The 24,231-nt window shown below is 40.7% G+C and overlaps 1 protein-coding gene across 3 annotated transcripts in view; it reads left to right on the top strand.

Moving 5' to 3' along the window:
* Positions 1-24,231, top strand: part of Ap2b1 (adaptor related protein complex 2 subunit beta 1) — a 122,585-nt gene that overhangs the window by 40,990 nt on the left and 57,364 nt on the right. For all 3 annotated transcript variants that reach the window (XM_028890533.2, XM_037200720.1, XM_028890532.2), the window contains exons 10-14: positions 44-159; positions 2,106-2,271; positions 3,473-3,571; positions 8,206-8,465; positions 11,305-11,497. In XM_028890533.2, coding sequence (XP_028746366.1) covers positions 44-159; positions 2,106-2,271; positions 3,473-3,571; positions 8,206-8,465; positions 11,305-11,497 — 834 coding nt within the window. The remainder of the gene's footprint in view (positions 1-43; positions 160-2,105; positions 2,272-3,472; positions 3,572-8,205; positions 8,466-11,304; positions 11,498-24,231) is intronic.

Genomic DNA, 24,231 nt, shown 5'->3' on the forward strand with positions numbered 1-24,231 from the left:
TGGATAGATCACCTGACTTATGTTTTGATGTTTTTCTTCCTAGCAATCAGCGGAACGCTGTGTAAGCACATTGCTCGATCTAATCCAGACCAAAGTAAATTATGTGGTCCAAGAGGCAATTGTTGTCATCAGGGACATCTTCCGCAAATACCCCAACAAGTATGTCAAAGTTCTTGTAATCTTCTTTCTCAAATCATTTGGGAAATGTCTAACTAAGGCACTTTGAAATTGACTAGGTAAGAATTATTACTCATAATAGATACTTTATTAAAAGTCAGAGATACATAAGTGGGTAGCCAACAGAGCCTAAATTTCTCGTTTAGAGATGGGGATGGGGTTTCAAGTTGGCCCTATGTGCTGGGATTGCAGGCATGAGCCGCCGTGCCCATCTGCTGTATTATTTTTGTAGAAATGGAGCTCTGCATGAGTATATACTGTCTGTTGGCAGTTACCATTAAACAGGAAACCTATATATTCCCTACTGTCTGGACACACTCTTATTTTATGCTAGACAAACGATTATATACTTTATCCTCTCAGAAGGGTCTTAACATATACAAATCATGCCAGGCTTTCACAAAAGCAGGCCAATAACAACCATGCTGTTTACTTTGTATGGGACCTGCTATTTTGTGGGAAATGGCAGAATTTATTGCAGTGAATTGCCCACCTCTGGCCTCTTGTAGGAAGTGTTGTATCTCCTCCACACAGATACTCAGAGTCTGTATTTTCACATCATAAAATTTCCAGACTGAGGTTTCTTAGTTTATAAAACAAAAATAATAAAACAAATACTTTGATTCTGAAGACAGGCAGGTCAGAATTCATGTGTGTGTGGTTTTTTTGTTTTGTTTTGTTTTGTTTTGTTTTGAGAAGTGTTATTTTTAAAAAGAGGACCACCACCTTTCACTGAATTCCCAAAAGAATGGAGGATCAGGTTTCTAAATTGTTTTGTTATAGGTTAAAACAAAACAAAAGTGTGTATCTCAATATGATCAACAGAGAAATATGTAATACTTGTGTAAATAAGGGGTTATGAGAGTTTAATTTTAAGAAATCAGTCAAAACCCTGGTTTAATAAGTAGGAATAGGGCAGATACTTGACCTAGTATACTACTTATCCACATTAATTTAATCTAGCTCCATCGATGAGCTCTGGTTTCAGAAAGAGACCTGGCCTCCATTAAAGTAGAACATGCTGTCAAGGAAAATACTTCATGTCCACCTCTGACCTCTGTGTGTGCGTGTGTGTGTGTGTGCGCGCGCGCGCGCGCGCACACACACACAAACACACACACACGTGAAAATAGAATGACAAGTGTAATAGGAGACAGGGTTATAGTTTCCTGTTGTTTTCTAACTCCATCTTCCTTAAAAGAAAGATTTCTAAATGTTTTCTACCATGAAGGTAAAATGTATACTAGGAAAATTCTCTATAGTACTTAAAGAAGGATTGGTTTTAGACACAAGATAGCAGGGTTCTCTTATCCTACAGGTTAATTTTTTCCATGTGAAATCCTGTCTCAGAAACTCTTGTGAAAGTTTAAAACTTAGTTATTGAAACGTAATTGAGCTGGGCATGGTGGCTTATGCCCTTAGTACCAACCCTCAGGAGGCAGAGACAAGTGGATTTCTATGAGTTCGAGGCCAGTCTGATTTACATAGCAATTACAAGACAGCCAGGGCTATTTGGGGAGACCCTGTCTTTAAAGGAAGGAAGGAAGGAGGGAGAGAAGGAAGGAGGGAGGAGGGAGGGAAAGAGAACATAACTGAAGAATGGTGGCTCACAGTCACCTGTAAGCCCACTCCCACGGGATCCAGTGTCCTCATAGGACCTCTGCAGGTACCAGGCCTGCATGTGGTAAACATACATACATGCAAGCTACTCATATGCACAAAATAATAAAGTAAATCTAAAAGATATTTTAAAGCATATTTGAAGAAAAATTTAAGCCATAAATTTCTGACTTACTACATTCTGCTAACTAAAATCCTTTGTAGTTTGCTGATTTGGCTTGGAGTCTCTGGTGTGTGCCTCTAGCTTCCACTGTTAAATACAGTTCTTAGTTTTCTCCTTAGTAACTGTAGTCCATTTGTTGTAACAGGTATGAAAGTATCATTGCCACTCTCTGTGAGAACTTGGACTCCCTGGATGAGCCCGATGCTCGAGCAGCTATGATTTGGATTGTAGGAGAATACGCCGAAAGAATCGATAATGCGGATGAATTACTAGAGAGCTTCCTGGAGGGCTTTCATGATGAAAGTACCCAGGTAAGTTCTCTTCTATCCTGTGTCCCACATCTCTTCAGGAAGATAATCAAGAATGGAATGCATTGGCTCGTCTCTTGTGTACATTTATATGTCATGGTTTCTCTTTCTCAGGGGATGACCCTTTTGATGAGTCCTGCTTTCTAGAGTAACAGAGCTGCAGGGCTTAGGCCAGTGGTCCATAGACTAATGTGTTTTGGAACATTTGGGGGCTTTTTGAAACATAGGTTGCTGGGCCTCAGCCCTCAGAGAGTGAGAAGGACCTATGTAGTCTGATTTCTTTCTTGCTGCGGGTGCTGCTCCAGAAGTGAGCTTCCCTGAGGTGGTTTAGAACAGTAATCAGATTTTTATTTTCTGTCACTTAAGGATGATTACATATTGTCCTTAGCATTTGCTGTTGCTCATTACAGTACAGCTTGGCGAGGCTTGAAAAGATTCTCTGTGGATGATTAGATTTCTCCCCATCTGTCCCTCTTCTATAAAATTAGAGTCAAAGGCCCAGAGAAGCAGCCAGATTATTAAGCCCTTTCTCTCTGGCATTTGTGCTTATAGCAAATAGAAGTTTGTGTATGTAATTCAATATAGTAATTTTAATAGGTTTAATATTAATAGCAGCACAGCAGGCTCCCTCTAATTGGCTCTAATCTGACATAATTCTGTTTTGGCTCTTATCCCAGTATGACAAGTGATTTCATAAGTCCTTCAAGCTTGTAAGCTTTGGCCAAAGTAAATAATACACCATTTGATCAAGAGCCGGTTTTATTACTTTATGTTTATGCTTTAAAATATACAGTTGAGGGCTGGCTCAGAGGGTAAAGGTGATTGCTGCACAAGCCTGGCGACCTGAGTTTGATCCCTGGAACCTGTGTAAAGGTGGACAGAGAAAACTGACTCTACAGAATTGTCCTTGACCTCCCCATGTGCATTGTGCCACATGTACTTAGACACATTATGCACACACAATAATAATTTTTATTGAAAAGAAAGAAAACAATTGAGAATCTGGCCCAGAAACAAACCATTTCTGATTCAAAACTGCACCTGGAAAATAAGAGGCTAGTGAATGTTCAGTTGATTGTTTCAGAGATCACCTTTGGCTGCTGTTCATTCCATTGGCTGACCTTTCATCTCTTAACAACAGTAATTCATAGCTGAGGAAACGAGAAGCTGCCTCTTATTTACTATGTTGAATTTTATTTTTTAGGTGCAGCTTACGCTGCTTACCGCCATAGTAAAGCTGTTTCTCAAGAAGCCATCGGAAACACAGGAGCTGGTCCAACAGGTCTTGAGCTTGGCCACACAGGTGAGAGATCTGAGAGCTTCTGGAGGGTTGATTTGTGCTGCCTCAGATGCTGAGAATCATGACATTTCTTGTCCTATTCAAGGCTGCTTTTGCTGTGGTGAACTCCACAAGGAAGAGAACTTGGGGAAGAAAGGCTTTATTTGGCTCACACATCATGAATCACAGTCCAGTGAGGGAAACCAAGGCAGGAACCCACACCTGGCAGAAACCTGGAGGCAGGAGCTGATGCAGAGCCCATGGAAGGGTGCTGCTTACAGATTTGCTGGTTCTTTATGGCTTGCTCAGCCTGCCTTCTTATATGACACAGGGTTGGCCTCTTCCACAATGAGTTGGGCCCTTTTTCCCTATCAATCACTAAGAAAATACCCTATGTGCTTGCCTATAGTCTGATCTTGTGAAGGCAATTTTTTTTTATGTGTTTGTTTGTTTATTTGTGTATTTTGGTCTTTCAGGACAGGGTTTCTCTGTGTAGCCTTGTCTGTCTTGGAGCTCACTCTGTACACCAGGCTGGACTTGAACTCACAGAGATCTGCCTGCCTCTGCTTTCGGAGTGCTGGGATTAAAGGTGTGTGTCACCACTGCCTGGCACAGGAAGGTATTTTTTTAATAGAGCTTCCCTCTCAGATGACTCTAGCTTGTGTCAAGTTGAAATGAAACTAGCCAGGAAACTTCCCAAGAAGGTTCATTTGGGGCACGTTTTAATTCTGAAAACATTAAAATTCTGCCTCTTAACAAATTCTGCTAGATTATATCTGACTAATGCAGCTTGTAGTTGAACTGACTGAGGCACAGAAATGGTTCAGCACTTAAGAGCATTTGTTGTTCTCACAGAGAAACTGGTTTTGGTCCCACATGGTAGTTTACAACCAACTGTAACTCCTGCTCCATGGGATCCCACAGCTCTTCTAATCTATGTAGGCACATACATACATTCAGGCACACACATATACACATAAAATAAATTTTAAAAAAATTAAATTGACTGACTCTAGTTTTCTTGATAATTTTGAAAAAATTATTTGGTTTATATCTTGTTGATAATTAAACCTACATATGTGAAAATAACATTGAGTCTGATATCTTCTAGGTGACTTCAGCTTTCATATGAAATGCTATGTGCTTTATCTACCTCTCAGAGAGGTGCCTTTCTCTCAGAGATAATTTAAAGTGCTTTGCTGTTTCCTTAGATGTTTTGATACTTGAATTATATGATGCTTTTCCTGGTGTTGAATGCCTTTAATCCCAGCATTCGGGAGGCAGAAGCAAATGGATCTCTGTGAGTTCGAGGGCAGCCTGGTCTACAGAGTAAGTTCCAGGACAGCCAGGGCTACACAGAGAAACCCTGTCTCTAACAACAACAACAACAAACAAACAAACAAAAATACTCTGACATTCGACATAAGGGAGAAAGGATTTATTCTGGCTCACAGTTCACATTGCAGTCCAGCATGACTGAAAGTCCAAGGAACAGGAACAGGAACATAGGGGAGCTGGTGACATTGTTATCTGTAGCGGGGAACAGAGAACTGCATGTGTGTGTGCTGCTCAGTTCCCTTCTCTGTCTATATCACCAGGACCCCCCCACACACACACAATTAGAGTGGGTCTTTTATATATATCAATGATCATAATGAAGATACTACACCTTCCCTCCCCAGCGTGCCCAGAGACCCATCTCTCAAGTAATTATGTATTCTGTCAAGTTAACAATTAGCCCTAACCACCACCTAAGATAGTTCCAGTCAGAAGAAAAGACATTCAAGTGGAATCTAATTTGGGAATGTGACCATTGGCCTTCCAGACCAGGTCACAGCCAGACCCGATGGCACAGACCTGTAATCCCAGCTACTGGGGAGGCTGAGTCAGGAGGATAAAATGTTCAAGGTCTACCAGGGAAACTTAGTGAAACTCTGTCTCAAAATAAGTTTTAAAAATTGTTAAAGTGCTAGGGACATAGTCCAGTCATATAACACTTGCCTAGCATCCTCAGGGCCCTGCATTCAAATTTCAGCAGTGGAAAAGAAAATCAGGTCACCATTTCAGATCCATAAAATTCAAAATAATTTCTTTATTATAATGGAGCTAATATGATGATCACCAGTCCATCAGACTTAGTAATGTCTTTAATTGAATATGAGAACAGGCTGGCTTTAACACAATTGTCAGTTAAGATGTGTGTCTGCACATTGAATCCAATTTAAATATTTTCCTGTCTTTTTTACCTGTTTCATCCATTATCAAAATTTCAATCTCTTCTATATTACTTTGCCTAGTTTTGAGCTGTCATTTTCCTATTACTAATTTTATATCTTAAAAATTCATTTGTAAGTGCTCTTGGAAATACTTTAAAATTTTATTTTAATTTTTATTATGCGTATGAATATGTATGAAAGTAGCTTATGGAGCAGTGTGTATAAGATAAAACTGGTTCCTATGCCAAAAGCATGTGTGTTCTGTTAAGACAGACACGTATACAGCATGCTAGTCATGGTTATTGGAGGTGGAGAGTTGAAAGTGGGAGGGGATTGGATAATTGTGAGAGGTTTCTTTTTTATTTTATACCCTTGTAAATCTTGGTGTGGCGTGATTACAATTTGTTAGTTTTTGTTTTTCTGTCCATGACAAGGTCTCACTATGTAGACCAGGCTGGCCTTGAACTTAGGGAATTGCTTTCTCTGCCTCCCAGGTGCTGGAATTAAAGGCATGTGCCACTAAGCTCAGCAGGATATAGTTATTTTTAAGCCGTGAACATGCATAAAATTATTTTAAAGCCACAACAAAAGGAGCACTAAATTCAAGTGTTGCTCCTTTTGAAAGCACATGCATTTATATGTTCTTTAATGGTTTGTTGTTGGGTTGTGTGGGGTGTTGTTTTTTTTTGGTTTTGGTTCTTTTTTTTCAGTTAATAGTTCCTTTATGAAATCTTTAGTCAGGCATTGTATGTAGTCTCTTTTTATTATTATGACTTAGCCAATGTCTCCATAGGAGATGCATATAGATATTTGAATCAAGAAGGAAATTATAGAGCTGGCGAGTTGGCTCAGTGGTTAAGAGCACTTGCTGCATCTTGCAAAGGAACTGGGTTCAATTCCCAGCATCCACATGGTACCTTGCAATGTCTGTAACTCCAGTTCCAGGGGATCTGATAACCACCTCTGTTCTCCACAAGTTCTGCACACATATAGTACATATATAAACAAGTACACATGTATACTCATAAATAAAAATTAAAAAATTAAAGGAGCATATAAGGAAAACAGATGTAAGGTAGAATATATGTTAGGAATATTCCTGCTAATATTTATGGTCATATTTGTAGGCGGAGTTTTCCTGTTCTGTAGCCGTTCTCATAATCCCTCAGAGGCTTAATATTAATTTCAAATGCTCAGCCAATAGTTCAGGCTTGTTACTAACTAGCTCTTACAACTTAACTACATTTCTGTTAATCTATGTGCTTCAATGAGGCTCGTGGTTTTTACCTCTGTCCTGTTTTGTGTGTCCGAATTGGTTTCTGTCCAGCTAGTGACTCCTCTGATTGCCCTTCCTCATCCCATCATTCTCATTTTGGCTTTCCTGCCTAACTTTATCTTGTCCAACTATTAGCCAGTCAGCTTGTTTATTAAACCAATCATAGCGATATATATTCACACCGTGTGCTGAAGGATTATTCCACAGCACATATTTATTAATTTTTATTAATTAATTTAGAGATGGGTTCTTGCTATGTAGCCCTAACTGGCCTAGTTCTCAGTGCACACCCCAGGCTGCCTTCAAATTCATGTAATCCTCCTGCCTCAGTGTCCTGAGTACTGGGGTTATAGGTGTGTGCCTCCACATATGGCTTATATAACAGTTTTGGTTTTGGTTTTGTTTAAGCTGACAAATGAGAGCTAGAGAGATGACTCAATGGTTAAGAGTACTTACTGCGCTTGCAAAGGCCCTGTCTTCGTTGCCCAGCACCAGCATGGCTGCTTATAGCCATCTGTAATTCTAGTTCCAGGGGCTCTGACACCCTCCCTCCTCTGTCCTCTGTGGGTATTGCATGCACATAGTGTATTTACATATATGCAGGCTGGACACTGGTACAAGTAAAATAAAAAATCTTTTTTTAAAGACTGACACATTTTCTTTTATTTATTTGTGTGTGTGAGAGAGAGAGACAGAGAGAACAGAGAAAGCATGTGCGCACACTTGTCACACTGTGCTTGTAGAAGTCAGTGGACCATTTGTGGGGAGTCTTTCCTCCTACCATATAGGTCCCAGAGGTTGAGCTCAGGTCACAAGGCTTAGCAGCATGTGCCTTTACCCACTGAGCCATCTCGCCAGACCTTAATATTCAAAATACTATTCTTACTTTCCAAGGCCATTTAACTATTGCTGGATTAAAGTGGCTTCTTTCTTCTCAGCTTGCCTTTGAATTTGAGTTTGAACATGAACCCATCTCAGTATATGTTAAAGTTCCTTGAAACATTAGCATATACAATTATAACTATAAACTATTATTAAATCCAAGTAAAGTATTGTTTTAGTAGCTAATCTGTGTAAGTCACTACAGCAGCGCCTTGACAGTAACCTGCCACTTTGGTGCTGTGGACACAGATCCATCTAAATCTCCTTGCCTTTGCTTGCTTTAGGATTCTGATAACCCTGACCTTCGAGATCGGGGTTATATTTATTGGCGCCTTCTTTCAACTGACCCTGTGACAGCCAAAGAAGTAGTGTTGTCTGAGAAGCCGTTGATCTCTGAAGAGACAGACCTCATTGAGCCTACCCTCCTGGATGAGCTCATCTGCCACATTGGCTCTTTGGCCTCCGTGTACCATAAACCTCCAAATGCTTTTGTGGAAGGGAGTCATGGGATTCATCGCAAACACCTGCCAATTCATCATGGGAGGTAAGCAGGTGAAGGGTATTCAGCGAGAAGTAAGTTGCTGGTCAGTCTGTCTGTCTTTCTCTGCTCTGTACCTGGAAAGCAGCTTGCTGTGCACTCTGCAGTCTTGCTGACATAAAGGGCTTCTTTCTCTGAGTTCCAGCCTAGGAGTACAATAGAACTGTAGGAAATTATGGCAAATGCCTTCTGTATTGATAAGGTTTGAAAGTTGCTTAAGTCTGGTCATTTATTAGATCCTGGGGCTGAGGAGCTAACTCCCTTGATACACAGTAAATCTGATCCCCAGAACCTATGTGGAAAAGTGAGGCATGGTAGTGAGTGCTTGTAGTTGAGCACTGGGAAGGTGGAGACAGGAAAGTGCTGGGGCTCACTGCTAGCCAAACTAATGAGCGGGCTTCCAGGTCTCCTTGGACATGGAACACATGCAGCATAACTTAAACAAACACAGACAGATGCACATAAATGGAAGAAAATTAAACAAACTAGACACCTGAGGTGGAACATCACCTCAAGCTGTCCTCTGTCCTCTATGGGTTGGCACATGCACACATACAGAAAACATTATTAGATACGATTTCTCTTGTGTAAATGACTTACAGTAAAACTATGAAGTGCTTTTGCAGAACTGCAGTGTATAAACAGCTTAGATTCTGTATACAGATAGAGCTTTCAGTTATATGTGCCTAGTTTGCTTTGTTTCACCAAATTAATCTGATAGATGAGTAGGGAAAGTGTGGTTGGAGCAGACCACCAGTAGCATGCAGCTCTTGCTTTCTAACCCCTCAATATTATAATCAGAGAAGAGGAACACTAATCAACTCTTTCTGCTTTTGTTTTTTGTTGGCTTTGTTTTGTTTTTTGAGACAGGATTTTTTTTGTATAGCCTAGGCTGTCTTTGAACTAAGAGATCCTCCTGCCTCGGCCTCCTGAATGCTGAGATTGAAGGCATGTGCCACCTCTGCCCGGCCTGCTTCTGTTTTTTTTTTTTTTTTTTTTTTTTTTTAAGGCAGGGTTTATGTACCCAAGGCTGGCCAGAACACATTGTGCAGCCTAGAAGCTTTGATTTTCCTGCCACAGCTTCCCATGAAGCTGGGATTGCAGGCTAGGCTTTATACATAGGTCCTTATCAAAGCCCCCTTAGCCATTGTACTTTATTTTTGTCTTTAAAGATCGATACAAGAAAAATACCTTTTGGTATAAGTGAGGATGATAGCTGGGGAATATACTTGAGTGGTAGAGAGCTTGCATAACACCTCTAAGGCCTCTAAATTCAGTCCTAGCACCCCAACCTATCCAAAAAACAAAAAGAGGGTATGTATTTATGTAATGAATTGCTGCAAATGGCATGTCTGTAAGGTCCGTCCCTAACTCTTCTGCAACAAAAGTTAGTGATACACTCAGGACATGAAATAAAGCACTACCTGAAGGCTCCCAGGTGGGATGTTTCTCCCATGCTTCATTTCCCATAATTAGGGGGAAACATCCTAGTGATTCACCCTGTTGAACCAGATGTATAGCAGCAAACCCCTCAGGTCCCCTCGGTTTCTTTTTACGTTTTTCAGGGGCCGTGTGGAATGATTCATAGTTAAGTGTTGCAGGGGAGACCATTCAGGATTATGATAACTTGCTGCCTCCTCCTCCCAGTCAGTTTCCTCCTCAGAGAAGGCACGGGGACAGGAAAACCCCTATTCATGACCGTAGGAGTGTGAGACAGCAGCTTGTTCTCACAGAAGTGAGCAGGAAGCCAGCTGGGAATACCTTTCAAAAGCTTGCCTCTGGTGATCTACATCTGCCAGCCAGGCCCTATTCCCTGAATGCCCCACAGCCTTCAGAATAGTGTGACAAGCTAGGGACTGCATGTTCAAACCAAGAGCCTGTGGGGGACATTTCAGATTCAAGCCATAACACCTGTTCCTTCTCTTCTTTGATTACTGGTCTTGGTTAATTCAAAGGTCTGTCTGAACCCTTTCCTGTGCTTCTTTTCATACTCCTTTCGGGACCTTAGGGGCCATCGTCACTGCTGATAGACTACAAGAGTCGACCACTTACATCATGCTCTCATTGGGTCCTTACTTTGATAGCCCGGCTTGGGTGGTATTGTTTGCATTCTCTTGATGAAGAAACTTCGTCATAGAGTTGTCATCTACAGTTAACACTATGTAAAACCTACACTTGCTCTTAGATGAGTCTAGGTCCCCTGCTCTTAACAACACACCTTCCCCTGATCATTTACCTCTGATGTGTGTATAAATTTCTTTCTAAGTTTATTGTCTAGCTCTGGCTGCCAATCACTTGTCTTTAATTGACTGCTGGACATCTGTAGCTATTTTTCTTCATACATAACAGAATTAAGCATCTTGAAGTTGTGGTTGTAGCTTGGTGGTAGAATGTGTTTTTAGCATGTACTAAGAACACCAGAACAAAAGCGACAATACCTGAGTGCCTCATTTCTTTTTATCATCCTTCCAGATTCTCCTATTGGCAGCGTCAACCATCTTTCCCTTACTGTTTGTTTACTGTCTTTCTCCTTACTCTTCCATGTTCAGATCTGGTCAAAGGCTACATAAGTTTTGTTTGTAACATGTATTTGTTTGTTTTGTGTGGGGGTGTGTACATGCCTCATGGAGGACAACCTGTGGGAGTCAGTTCTCTCCTTCCACTCTGGATTCTGTGGATTGAACTCAATGGCAAGAACATTTATCTGCTGAGCCATCTCAGCCCTGTTTAATTCCTTAAATGCATTTTCAGCGTTTTATGATTATATCTGTGACATTTGCTTGCGGCTTGTTTGTGTCATGGGTGAAGGTGGTTTTTCTCACTTCTCCTCTGTGTTTGATTACAGCACTGATGCAGGTGATAGTCCTGTTGGCACCACCACTGCAACCAACCTGGAGCAGCCTCAGGTTATCCCCTCTCAAGGGGACCTTCTGGGGGATCTCTTAAATCTTGACCTGGGTCCCCCAGTGAATGTGCCACAAGTGTCCTCCATGCAGATGGGAGCTGTGGATCTTTTGGGAGGAGGACTGGATAGCCTGGTAAGCATCTCCTTCTTGTGGTTATTTTTAGTTCTTCATGGACTTGAGAACTTTATTCGGCTTTCTTTGATGAGCAGAAATGTCCTTTGTAAAGGACAGAATTATCTATCTTTAGAGAGTTCATTACCATTCTGTTCATTATTGGGATGGAATATATCTGCACATGTATAGATTTATCATGTTGACCTGCTTATAAATAGAACTTCTGGTATTTAGCCAAAATGTTATTTGGCTATCTTAATTATTAATGCCCTTACCAGAGTTCATTATTTTTCCTGCTTCTTAACTTCTTATGCATTTTCCTTTGGTCCTGAGTATCATTAAAGTGGCTTCATAATGGTCACCATTTTTCAGGCCTATAAACCTCTGCCTTGTTGGGTGTGGTGGTACATACCTATAATCCCATCACTTGGGAGGAGAAGCAGGAGGATCAGGAGTTCAAGGTCAACCTTGGCTACAAAGTGAGTTTGAGGCAAGCCTAAGTTACATGAGACCCTGCTTTAGCATGCACATACTCTAAAAATTTTTTTAAAAATATTTTCTCTCTTTTAAACATTTATTGGTTTTGCCTTTTCCAACTCTGAGATGTTTTGAGGCAGTTATATGAGCATTTCTGTCTAAAATGTACCTTTATTACAATTGGAAAGAACTGCTTGACTTTCCCCCTTCCTCCTCATTTCTGCCTTTGTCATACTTCCAATTTAATTAGCTTCCAGGATTCTAATAATAAAAGGCTCCAAAGTCCAGAACGTCTGTGGACATGGGCCACCAATTTTTGCTGTCGTACAAGATGGAGAAATTATCAAAGGGCAACAGTCAGTGCCTGGGGAAAAGACTGGGAAAATGATAGGTCACACGGCTCCCTCAAATCAGGCGCTTAACCTTGGGACTTACAGCACGGGCGTCTGATACTCTGGTGACTATCAAGATGCCTGACAAGTTGATGTATTTCCCAGCAGCATTGGAAGGCACACACCATAGGTAGGAAATACGCTTTCAGAGATGATAAAAACAAAACTGCTTGTTCTCTTCTGTATATGATACCATTGTCTCGTAAGCTTTAGGAAGATTGTGATATCTTTGGCTTTTCCAAGTCAGTATAGGTGCATTTAAGTTTTGGTTGCCAGAGAATCCGCTGAGGTTACAGTCAGACCTCTGTGAGTTGTGCACTGCATCCAGAGTCTAGTCACAGACTATGCAAGAGATTTGTTGTCACAAGTAAACACCCTGTCCTCTTTCTTATGAATATATCATTTGGGCTTGACTGATTGTAGAAGGAGAATAGTATTGTGTCATCATTCCGCATTGGGGTATAGCCTTTTTAGACAAATAATTTCAGTATCATGGAGCTGCCCAAGAAATGAAAAAAGCTCTTGTTGTACTAATGTATCAATTCTAGGTTGAATACTATATCCTTAGGTTTATGCTTTAACTTCCTAGCCACTTTCCCTGGAGGATTACTTCATGATGAACTCACTGAATCTAAGGACAAATAGGTTTAGGAGTGGAGGTGGAAAAGAGGCCCTGATTTTGATGTTTCCAGGCCCACAATTCTAATGGGGGACAGGTACATAATACATAAAGATAAAACTCATTGTAAGTACTGCTAAAGGTAAAAAGGCTGCAGGAGGAGCTAGGGAGATGGCTAAGTCTTAAAGGGTAAGAACCTGAGTTTGGTTGCCAGTACCCACATAAAAAAACAGGTAGTGGTGGCACACATTTGTAAGCCCAGTACTCAGAGGCATAGACAGATGGGTCCCTGGGACTTGGTGGCCAGCCAGCATAGCCTAATTAGTGAGTATAAAGGCCTTTAATCCCAGCACTTGGGAGGCAGAAGCAGGTGGATCTCTGTGAATTTGAGGCCAGCCTGGTCTTCATAGGAAATTTCAGGCCAGCTAGGGCTATATCCTAAGACCCTTGTCTTAAAACAAAAAAAGTCCATGGCACTTTTCTTAATTAATTAAATGTGTATGGGTGCTTTGTATTTTATATCTGTGTACCACATGCATGCTTGGTGCCTCAGAGACCCAAAGAGGACATCCTATCCTCTGGGACTGGAGCTACAGACAGTTGTGAGCCATCATGTGAGTGCTAACAGCCCTTCCTTTTACTTTGGATCTGGATGTAGTTTAATATATTCACTCAGAAAACAGAAATCTCTTTTACAAGAATATCACAAGAGCAGCTCAAATTTAGCTGCATGGAAAATGAGTTTCTGAGGCATCAGTGGATTGTGAAACTTTTAAAATTCCGGTTCAAGTTATCTAAAGAGGAAAATAATTCCCGTTTTCTTATAATCTGTATAAATAGTGCCATTTCTTAAATGAAACCTTGCCTTATAGTAGCATTTCACAATATATCACATACACAATAATGTGTATAAAGATCTTGTACCAGAGTGATCCTGATTTAATTAGGCTGTGGTAAAACCTAGTAGTTGGTATTTGGGGTTTTGTCTTTGCTTTAGTTGGTTGTATTTCTCTCTCTCTCTCTCTCTCTCTCTCTCTCTCTCTCTCTCTCTCTCTCTCTCTCTCTCTGTGTGTGTGTGTGTGTGTGTGTGTGTGTGTGTGTGTGTGTGTGTTAGAGGATGTTGGGTGTTGGTCCTTGCCTTCCATCTTCCTTTTGAGGCAGAATTTTTTTTGTTATTGTTTTTGCTTGTTTGTTTTTGACAGGTTCTTCATATGTAGCCTAAGGTAGCCTCAAATTGATGATCCTTCTGCCTCAGCATCCCTAGTGCTGGGATTGTAGGCATATGCCCCAAGGCCCAGTATTAGTGTTGGGTATTAACTAAACCTCACTCAATGGAGGTCAGTGGTGTGCTGCTAATGAGTTTTGCCTGCCAGCTCCTTACCTTTTTAGGATTCTCATTCTAGATTAATACTTAACCCCACCTCAGTTTCACTTAAAAATACTAGCAATACTATTTATACATAGCAAGAAGAACAATTAAATAAAAAGTCTGTGGAGCAGGATCTTTTTGGAGACAAAGTCTCACTATGTATCCCTGACTGGCCTGGAGCTCACTGTGTAGAACAGGTAGCCTTGAACTCAGAGATCTGCATGCTTCTGCCTCCCAAGTGATGGGATTAAAGATGTGTACCACCAAGCCTGGCCCCCGATACTCCTTTTTTTTTAAAAGTTGTTTAAGCTGTTTTTAACTTTACAGCCAGGATTGAGAACATTGAGCCAAATAAAATTCCAAATGCAATTAGGTAGCTAATCTCTTATGCCAAACAGTGACTTCTCTATTGGAAAATTTTTCTGACAAGCTTCTTTGACACAGCTTACAAAAACAGACATCTTTGGCCAGCAGTGGCCTGAGTTCAGTCCCTAGAATCCAGACTGGAAGGAGTGAGCAACTCCTGAAGGTTGTCCTTTGATCTCTGTGTGCACACATGTATGCATGCACACATGCACACTAATAATAAAATAAATAATAAAGTAAAATAAATAAAAATGAAATTTAAAAAAAACTAGACATCTTTGAGTTTATCTTTTTTTTTCTTGCCATTGTGAATTTAAGTGATTCAGTCTGTCAAGGTTAGAAATTAAATTTGACCAGATATACATATATTGGAGACTGAAAAAATTGAGAGCATTTTATATTTGGGATTATTTACTTTTTTTGATCAAGATCTCACTCTGTCCCTATTTGGCCTCCGCCTTGAACATGCTGGGATCACATGTTCCCAGCATACCCAGCTTTATTGGCTCATTTTCTTAAAAGTTTCTTTTCACTAGCAGGTACTTTTAGTTTTCTGTTTTTAGGTTCTTCTGATCCTCTGGTTTGTCTTCTTTCACTGCCATACTTGAGAGATTATGCTGGTCAGTGACCTTTTCCTAGAGCTGCCGTGTTCAGGAAATACTAATTAATTTACTAATCATGCCTGAGTAAAGCTTTCTCCTGTTAATGACAGGACTCCCAATCTGAGACTCCTGTAGCAGAATAGGCTGGAATGATACTGTGATGCAGAACAGCCACACTGTGCTCCTGAGGCCTGCTTGGTTTATGTTTTGTTTTTAGGGGGCAGTCACCTTTGAAAATCGGGAATTTGGGCAGTTTTAGAGATTGAACTCCTTTTTAGCTCAAAATGTGAATGAAAATTAACTCCTGCCTGTTCTCGCAGTGTCATGGCCGCTTTTGATGCTCTTCATCATCCTTCTCTTTGTGTTTGTACTCCACGGATCATTTCCACTTCTGTTGCTGTAAACTCAACTTAATGTGGAGAATTCAAGTAAAATGTAACTAAGTGCTTTATCTGTTCTACATGTAAGGCATGATGGCATTCGATTTAGGGGTAGGCTTACATAAGTAGTTACCTTGACTTTTGCATTTCTTTGTATTGGAAGCTGTGTGTATTAATGCCATTGATAATCAATCTATAAAGCTGCCTGTTCTAGGTTAGGTATAGTTTTTCTCACAGTGCATTTTCTTCTGGTTTGATGTAGTATAGAAGATGACCTGAGGTCCATGTGTGTAATTCTTGTCTGTGTGTTATATTATAATCAAGAGTCTGATACCTGTGAGGACTGTGGAAATAACCATTAAGTTCAATTATTTGTTGCCTTTACTTTTAATCTGTCAACAGAGGCCTCGACTGAATTGGTCTTTTGTTCATCCAAGATGCTGTGTGTTATTATTTAAATGGTGCTATTGTGTATCAAAAAATATGAAGAAAACATTCCAAGTGCCCTTTATTCTGAGGAAGGACTTCCTACTAGAAGTATTCTGTCCCTAGCTGGAATGAGAGCAGCATCTAGGAGAAGCTGCATTTTCCTGACTTCTAGTGTGTGCTTTTCAAAGCCTCCCACGCTGTTCCTTGCAGTTCTTTACCTTGTGTTTGTTTGTCCTGTGCTACTTTATTAATGGTGTTGAGTGCTTTGCCCACAGGAAATTCTGCATCAGTTCCAGTTTTGCATTGTCATTCTCCTTTGCAGTGACTTAAGGGCTGAGTTTTCAGTTTATTGTATGGAAAGATTGTCTTAGTTAGGGTTTCTACTACTGTGAAGAGACACCATGACCACAGCAACTCTGGTAAAGGAAAACATTTAACTGGGACGGGCTTACAGTTTCAGAGGTTCAGTCCATGATCATCATGATGGGAAACATGGCAGCGTGCAGGCAGACATGGTGCTAGAGAAGGAGCTGTGAGAGTTCTACACCTTGATCCACAGGCAGCAGGAGACTGTGCCATACGGGGTGTATCTAGAGCATATGAGACCTCAGAGCCCGCCCCTACAGTGACACACTTCCTCCAACAAGGCCACACCTTCTAATGTGCCACTCCCTGTGTTCCAAACATTCAAATACATGCATCTATGGGGGCCATACCTATTCAAACCACCACAAAGATCTTCGTAAGTTCTTGTCCCATTTTACCCATTACATTTTTCAGTGTGACTTCTGAAACTCCTTTTTGTCAGTGCAGAGATTTAATTAAGGGCTGGTCTCAGTTTGCTAGTCACCTTTGTCCCTATAAGCAAAACCTGAGATTATCTGCCTATGACAAGAAAGGGTTTATTTTGGCTCATAGTTTTGGAGGCTTCAGATCATAAATGTTTAGTCTTATCGTTTTGGGACCTGTGAATGGCATTGTCATCTTGACTGATCTGGAATTAGCTAAAAATCCAAGCTGCTGGGCAAGTCTGTGCAAGGGTTTTCTTAATCTGATTATTAGAGAAGGGTTTCAGAGACCCTCTCCTCACGACCAACACCCTTCTCATAAGGTCCACCCTTTGAACTTCTGCTGCATCCCATTCCTCTGCATAGCCTTTGCTTGGACCAGCCATTAATACATGGACCATCTGGGGACACTTACCCAAACTAGTAAGGCAGTTTAGAAGAAATTTACCAATCATTTACTCTTAGTCCTTGTGCTAGGAGTTGTATAATTTCTTAACCTCCACAGTTATCACCATTCTGTGATCCTCTGGTTTGTCTGTAATTATTGTTTTTCTGGAGTAGAAGAGCTTAAACATTTTCCACTCAAGATCCCCTTCCACCCAAGAAATTTTTATGCAGCCCTCAGTATACTTAAATAAAATAAGTATACAAAGGGCTAGAGAGATGGCTCAGCAGTTTAGAGCACTGACTGCTCTTCCAGAGGTTCCCGGGTTCAATTCCCTGCACCCCTATGGCAGTTTACAACTGTCTGTACTCCAGTTCCAGGGGACCCGACATTTATGGCAAAATACCAATGCACATAAAATAAAAAAATAATTAAAAACAAACCCCACGTGTGGGCTACAACATATATATTGTTGGGTGGTGGTGGCATACACCTTTAATCCTAGCACTCAGGAGGCAGAGGCAAGCAGATCTCTGATCTCTGTGGTGGTATTGTGTTCCCCAAAATATTGTGCACTCTAATAAACTTATCTGGGGTCAGAGAACAGAGCAGTCACAATATTAAACATAGAGGTTAGGCAGTGGTAGCACACACCTTTAATCCTATCATTCCAGAGACAGAGATCTGCCTGGATCTCTACAAGTTCAAGGCTACACTGGAAACAGCCAGGCATGGTGACTCATACCTTTAATCCCAGGAAGTAATGAAAGCAGAAAGGTATATAAGGCGTGAAAACCAGGAACTAGCCTGGTTAAGCTTTTAGGCTTTTGAGCACAGTTCAGCTGAGAGGCATCCAGTCTGAGGAAACAGGATCAGCTGATGAATTTGCAAGGTGAGGTAGCTGTGGCTTGTTCTGCTTCTCTGATCAGCTTTTACCCCAATACCTGGCCCCGGGTTTGTTTTTATTAATAAGACCTTCTAATGATTCGTGCTACAGATCTCTCTGAGTTTGAAGCCAGTCTAATCTACAGAGTAAGTTCCAGGACAGCCAGGGCTAATCAGAGAAACCCTGTCTTAAAAAACAAAACAAAATAAGTATACAAATGAAACATTTTCTGACAATAAATCATAAATTTATTTTAAAACAATTACTTGTTGCACATATAGTTTCAGCATTTAAAATTTTTTATGTTTTATATGTATGGTTTATCTGCATGCATGTAAATGCACTGTGTACATACCTGCTACCTGCAGAGGCCAGAAGAGGGTGCTGGATCCCCTGGAACTGGAGTTATAGATAGTTGTAGGCAGACATATAGGTGATGGAATCCAAACCCGGATCCACTGGAAGAGCAACAGTTGTTCTTAACAGCTGACACCTGTCCATCTCCTGTTTCACTGTTTCTTAATGATCAAAGCAAATCTGCATGTTAATGAGATGGCTATTGTTTATTTTTATGTGAAAAGTTGCTCTTGGTTGAATATTTGATACTTCAGCTTTAACATTTTTCAGAATTGATAATTATTTGTATTTTATAGTTGTTAATGCTCAGAATGCTGGTCTCTCATAAATACACAGTACAAAAAAATGGCAGAAGTATATTTAGGACCACTCCATTGTTGGAAATTCAGCTCTAATCCCAAGCCAAAGTTCATTTAATGATTTTTTTTCTTTTAAATAGAAGTCAGTGCAGCAACTCAAAATAGATATTCTAACACAATACAGAGATACATTAATTTGATACTTTTGTGATAAAAAAAACCAGATGGGAAAAATGTTACAAGTTTTTGTTTTCTGTAATCAATCCATGATGTTTCAATAGGAGCAGAAAACTCTGTACAGTTCTTAGCAAACAGTAACATCAGTCTGAGCCGGGTGTTTGAGCAGTATTGTTGGCTGTGAAGGGGCATGACAGACACCATGCAGTACAGAGGTCAGGTGTTGCTTGTCCAGAACCAAAACTTCAGTGAAGTCACATGATACAACATGGGTGAGAAGTGATTCGTTACACATTTGATTTTGAATTAAATTTAATCATTGCATGTTTAGAAACGTTAACTGTTTCCAAAATTTTCATGACCCTGTCTGTATTCAGCTACGTGGTTCTGAATTTGTGTTCCAGAGTCGAGTCAGTTACACCCAACTTTGATGGATGTCCTGTGGGGTACACAGGACAGTGAGTGCGCTTTTGAAGCTATAGGATAAACATGACCGATTCATCACCTCGTGGTATCAGTATTGCTTAATGGTGATCAATGAAAGCACAGAACAAAGGGACATGTCAGAACAGAGAATTTAAATTACTTGAATGTTTAAGAGAAACCATGGGCCGGCAGAATTCTCCCAGGTGTCTCTGTGCTGCACCTCCTATGACCGTGTCGTGAGCCTTTAGGCTGATGTCTCGTTAGGAGGTACATGAGCACTGGACAATTAGAGGACTGTATTCCTTTGTGAAAAGAGAAACTAGCTAAGTTCATTGACCTTTCTTACAGGAAAGGAATTGAAATCTTACACTCTTTCCGGTGAATGCTCAAAATCCCACCTTCTCATCTACTTGACAGTGATTCATGATAAAGTATAGGTGCCTTCCAAACAGTTAACTGACATGAAGGCACTCTTATACTGCCCAGATCACACAGATGCTGGGTGAAGCTGAGGTCGGAGGGTCATTGGTTTGAGGGTAGCCTGGGCTATAATAGCAAATAAAGGCCATCCTCGTCCATATATCAACACTGTCTCAAAAACAATCACAAATAAACAAAACATGCAGGTAGTCCCTTGCTAGACAGGCATTCGGCCTGGAGACTTCATCCCCAGTTGGTTCTTCTCATAGGTACTGACGTTGTTGGTATTGACAGTGTGCTCTGGGCCAGTGGACAGCTTGTTGGCCTCTGTCCTTTTGGTGATTATTCTCTCCAATAAAATGATTAGTTGCAAAGTTGACTCCTATAAACTGTTGTCAGTAGCTATACTTACCTGGTTACTAGAACATTGATTAACTTAATAAATACTCATTGAATCCTTACTGGATGTCAGACTGTATTCCAGGTACTATGAATAGAGTTGTGAGTAAAACAGTTCTTACAAGTGTCTCCTCTAGTCGGGGGAGAAATGGTGATTTCCTGTGTAGAGAGGCAGTAATGCTATGAAGAGCAATGGGGCAGAGTGCAGTTTCTCCTGTGAACTTCCTGTATTCAGTCTACAACTCGGACTGACTTGTAAGTCCTGTAATGGGCTTTGAGGGAACTTTTAAATTCCTTATCAGGAAGTGGTCTGATACAGCTCCCTGCTTTCCCCTTTGAGGAAGATGAGTCTATATGTTCTTAGTCATCGGTTTGTTTCTTGGCTTATTACATGCTCACAGAATTTCCTTGTGTATTTCACTGGTTATGTTTTATGATGCTTCTCTGAATAGATTTGAAAGATCTATTTCCTAACCAGCAGCTGGAAACCATATTTCCACCTCACAGGTTTCTTTGTTTGTGATGGAAATCATTGTGTCTTGTTCTACATCATTCTAGACTCCTGGGGAACAGCGCTATTAGCAAACTGTATGGGTTGGTGCATCCCTTAAGAGTCAGTCAGTGATTTCTAGAAAGCATCACATAAAAGAGATGAGAGTCTAGACTGAAGTGTAGCAGTGTCTGAGCTTAAAGTCTGCTCCTGTGGTTCAGAAAATATCTTCAGGTACCTACACAGCTCCACAGTTTTAGAAACAGGTAGATGTGCTCTGGAATGACCACGGGGTGGGGGTGGGGTGGGGTGGTGATGGTAAACTGGACCCAATCACTACTACTGCGTGGAATTTTTTCCCTTTCAATCAGTGGCTGTCTCTGTTAATATGCTTTTGTTATGCTTTTCTTTCCTCTTAGAGTTGAGCAGACTTGTTCTTTAATAGAATTTCCTTCTTCAGTCCTCTCTCTGTGTTACTCCTTTATAGTATGTGGCCATTCAAGCTGAGCTGACATTTCCCTTTACTGTCTAGAGCTCATCTGGAGCTTACTTGTGGTTCAGACTTTTGGCCTTGTCTGGTTCTGCTGCAGAGCTCATGTAATGTGCCTAAATCTGTTCAGCTTGTAAGTTACAGTGGAATCATTGCTTTTTGTCCAGTCCTGGATTAGTTCTCAGTGACCTATTACTGTGTAATCCAATGTTAACTCCAGTCCTCTCATTAAGCATTACTTTAGACATGGTGGAGTTGGAGTGACCACCCCTTGACAGTAGCCAGATGTTAATGCTATTCTTAGTACCATTTAATGGCAACAAATCCTGTGATTTCGATTGGGGAATAGGGAATTACACTATCCATTGAAAGTATCAGCTAAACTTGTTGAAAGTTTTCAGCATTTGAAATGTTCTTTTCCATAGCTATGCATTCTGGCTCATGCCTATGGTCCCAGGATGCAGGGGACTGAGGCAGAAGGATTATCATTTCAAGACCATCCTAGGATGTATAGCAAGGCCCTGTTTCAAAACAAAACAGAAACCACTCCCCTCCCCTCTCTGAGATTGACACTTCTCTTTCCTTCTTCCTGTATTCTGATTTAGTTGTCCTGTAGTTGACATCATTTTCTTCATGGAGAAAAATCAACCTCAGTAAGGCAATCCTAGGAACAATAGGTTGTGAGATGTGGACAATTTGAAGAGACATTTAAAGCACAGTATCTGGACACCTAAGATAAAGCATAAGAGTACTGGGCAGTGGTGGTGCATGCCTTTAGTCCCAGCACTTGGGAGTCAGAGGTAGGCAGATTTCAGAGTTCAAGGCCAGCCTGATCTAGACAGCAAGTTCCAGGATAGTCAGGACTACACAGAGAAACCTTGTCTTGGAAAACAAAACCAAACAACATTATATGGACATCTAAGATTGGGACACCAATTACTTTACTCCTGGCTTTCATAGAAACCTGAATTGTATAAGTTCTGGTGTGATTGACTTAGTGTAGGATCCTGATAAGTATGAGCTCTCAAAATACTCCCTACTAGATGAACTTCATACCAGCAGTTGAACTAGAGATAACTAATGTCTCATTAAGGTTGATTTATAATAACTTTTCTAGGCATTTTTCTTCGTTATCTGTTTCATTACATTTGTCAATGTGGTAGGTAGATAAGACCATGTCTTGGTTGCTTCCATCCTTGATGATCTCTCTGTATTAGATTAGTCACTGCCTCTCACCCCTAATGAAGTGTTAATCTAATTAATCCTTAACAATAAAAAAAAAAAAAAAACGGAGTCAAATATCGGGGTAAGAACCTGAAGGATCAGAAAAGGAGGCTGCCAGTCACTTCCTACCTCTACCATTCCTCAGTCCAAAAGGGGCCCCAGATCCTCTCTCAGCCCCGCCTTACTACTTCCTGTCTCCTCTTTGTCCACAGTCCTCCAAACCTCTATGATTAATTTTGGTCAGCTAGTGGCTAGCTCTGCTCTCTGACTCCAGGCAAGCTTATATTTGTCAGAACACAATCAGAATATCATACAACACCCTAACATTTTGCTACCACCTTGCCATATTCTCAAAGAGGAGAATGACCACCCCTTAGAATCTTTTGTAATCAAAAGGAAAGACAAAATACAGTCTGAATAAGCTACAATCTACTTTTGCTAGCTGGGAAACATTGGGCTTTGTGCTTTTCCTTTACTGTGGGTATAGCACAATTAAGATAACCTTTGTATTTCTGACTGTGTGTCTTATATCTTTTGGGCCTTATGTGTGTCAGATCCTAGATGATTTATGTGTTCTTGATTCTAAGTGGACTGTAGTATTTAAAAAAAGGGATCATCAAGATTGTTTTTCTTTTCTTTTTAAATATATTTATTTATTTTTATGTGTATGGGTATTTTTTTTCCTGCATGTATGTCTGTGTACCACATGCATGCCTGGAAGAGGGTGCCAGATCCCCTAGGACTGGAATTGTAGACAATTGTGAGCCATGTGGGTGCTTGGAATTGAATCCTTGTTTTCTAGAAGAACAGCTAGTGCTCTTAACCACTGAACCATCTCTGCAACTCCCAGATTGTTTCTTCTGTGCTTTCAAATAAAATTGGTCAATGTCATGGGGAAAGATGGTGTTTAGATCTTTTCCAGCTAATATTCTCATAATATTCAAAGATGAGAATAAAAATCTAAGGAAAAAACCCGCAATGAGTTAGGCTTGGAAGCACACACCTGTAATTACAGCACTTGGGAGGCAGAGGCAGGTAGATCTCTATAATTCAAGATCAGCGTGGTGTACATAATGATATGTTCCAGGCTGCCAAGGGCTACATAGTGAGATCCTGTCTCAAAACAAGAACTACAAATGGGTTTTGTGTTAGTTACTTCTTTCATCACTGGGATATATAAAACACCTGTTTAGTCCATCATGGCCAGGAAAGCACAGAGTTCATGGCAGCTGGAGGTCGTGGTAGAGGCTCCTTTATCTTGATAGATCAGGAAGCAGAAAGCAGAACTGGAAATGGCTGGATGTAACCCTTGAGGCCTTCTCTAGTGGCCTGTGCCCCCAAGTTTCCACAGCTTCCCAAACACCACCACCAGCTAGGGATTAAATGTGCAACTATCCGAGCCTATGAGGGATGTTTCAGATCCAAGCCACAGCAGGCTTGATTTCCTTTAGTCTAAGTATCATCAATAGCTACCTCTTCTCTGTGCTTTTTATTGAATATTTGGTAAAACTATTACTTTTTTAATATGTTTTTCCTTCTCAGCATATGCTAACCAGTTTGATAAAGAATTCTGTCTTTCAGGCTTGGGTTACAAACCTGGCCAGAGGGAGTGGTTTGGGGAAGGGAGGGTTAGCCTATTAGGAAGTCATAAACCACATCAACATTAGGACAGATGAGCTGTTTCCTAGAGCCCCTTCCATGGATTTGTATTTGGCTTTCCTTTCCTCCCTTAGAAAGGAATTCTCATTCTGCTCACATTCTGACTCTCATTTTATAT

Source organism: Peromyscus leucopus, chromosome 8b (genome assembly GCF_004664715.2).
Source record: "Peromyscus leucopus breed LL Stock chromosome 8b, UCI_PerLeu_2.1, whole genome shotgun sequence".
In the NCBI taxonomy this organism is placed as follows: domain Eukaryota; kingdom Metazoa; phylum Chordata; class Mammalia; order Rodentia; family Cricetidae; genus Peromyscus; species Peromyscus leucopus.